Below are 1017 nucleotides of genomic sequence, written 5' to 3'. Positions count from 1 at the left end.
TCCAGAGCAGAGTCCATCCCAACCAAATGGAACTGCACACAGGACTCCTTCGACCGCTTTAGTGTATTGTACGCCAACTGCAACTGTTTCGCTAAGGACGTTATCTCCTTTTCCTGCATTTGATCGGTGAAGCCACAGTTGAAAGCGATGATTGGATTGCCTTCGTCATAGCACGCCTGCATGTGCGCCTCGCTCCGCTCCTTTTCAGCAATGCGCTCGGCTTTCTCAGCATCAGCCCGTTCCTGGATCTCCTCGGCGCTTAGACCCGCAAGCTCGTCCCTACGCTCCTCACGACGCCGCTCCTTGACAGCCTTCCTCTTCATCTTACGCACCTCCTTACGCTGCTCTCTCTGGGCCTCCTTCCTCTCGCGCTTCTTCTGCGACTTCGGCTTACGTGTGAACGACGATATACTGGCATCAATAGACTCGTTGCTCGACATCTCTATGTCAGCCGATGGTGTCGATGAGATCTCACCACGAGTGCTCGGCGATGAACACTGCATTAGTTCGGTGGACATGCGAGAGCGATCCTCAGGAAGGACAAAAAGGGACGTGCTGCAACAGCACAGCCCAAATCCACTACGTAGGGTTCGTCGATTACACTGGTTGCGAACACCCTTGCAATAGTTTCTCGCACGCCTCCCCTATCAACAATTCTTTCAATACTGAGTCGACCGAGCCGCGACTAGGAAGAATTTTGTGCTCTCCGAAACATGGCCGGTAAAATTTCGCGGTACGAGAAAACCGACTACGATGATTTGCGAAGTTTCGATAACCGCATCTCGAGCAAGGAGTAGCACACTTCGATGGAGGAAATTGTGGCGAGCGCTGAATTTAGTGGCGCAGCGGTCAAGCGATGATACGTATTCCCACCCTGGCTGTGAGGGTCATACTACATATAACGTAATCGAGAGACGCTGTAGTTGAGCAGGTGGTTCGATGAGTTGGCGCACCAGAAGTGGGCTGTGGAAAGAGTATTACCTCCGTTCACTTCAATGGATGGTTTTAAGTTAAAAC

The 1017-nt window shown here is 51.8% G+C and overlaps 1 protein-coding gene across 1 annotated transcript; it reads right to left on the bottom strand.

Annotated features, from left to right (window-relative positions):
* Positions 1-23: 23 nt before the first annotated feature.
* Pmar_PMAR016752 (conserved hypothetical protein) lies at positions 24-503 on the bottom strand (the record flags this gene model as incomplete). The annotated part of the gene is made up of 1 exon (XM_002770686.1): positions 24-503. A coding segment is annotated over one exon (480 nt), but the record flags the coding sequence as incomplete, so codon positions are not given.
* Positions 504-1017: the final 514 nt, after the last annotated feature.

Source organism: Perkinsus marinus (genome assembly GCF_000006405.1).
Source record: "Perkinsus marinus ATCC 50983 genomic scaffold scf_1104296964284, whole genome shotgun sequence".
Taxonomy (NCBI): Eukaryota; Perkinsozoa; order Perkinsida; family Perkinsidae; genus Perkinsus; species Perkinsus marinus.
This window is presented reverse-complemented; position numbering and strand designations above follow the sequence as displayed.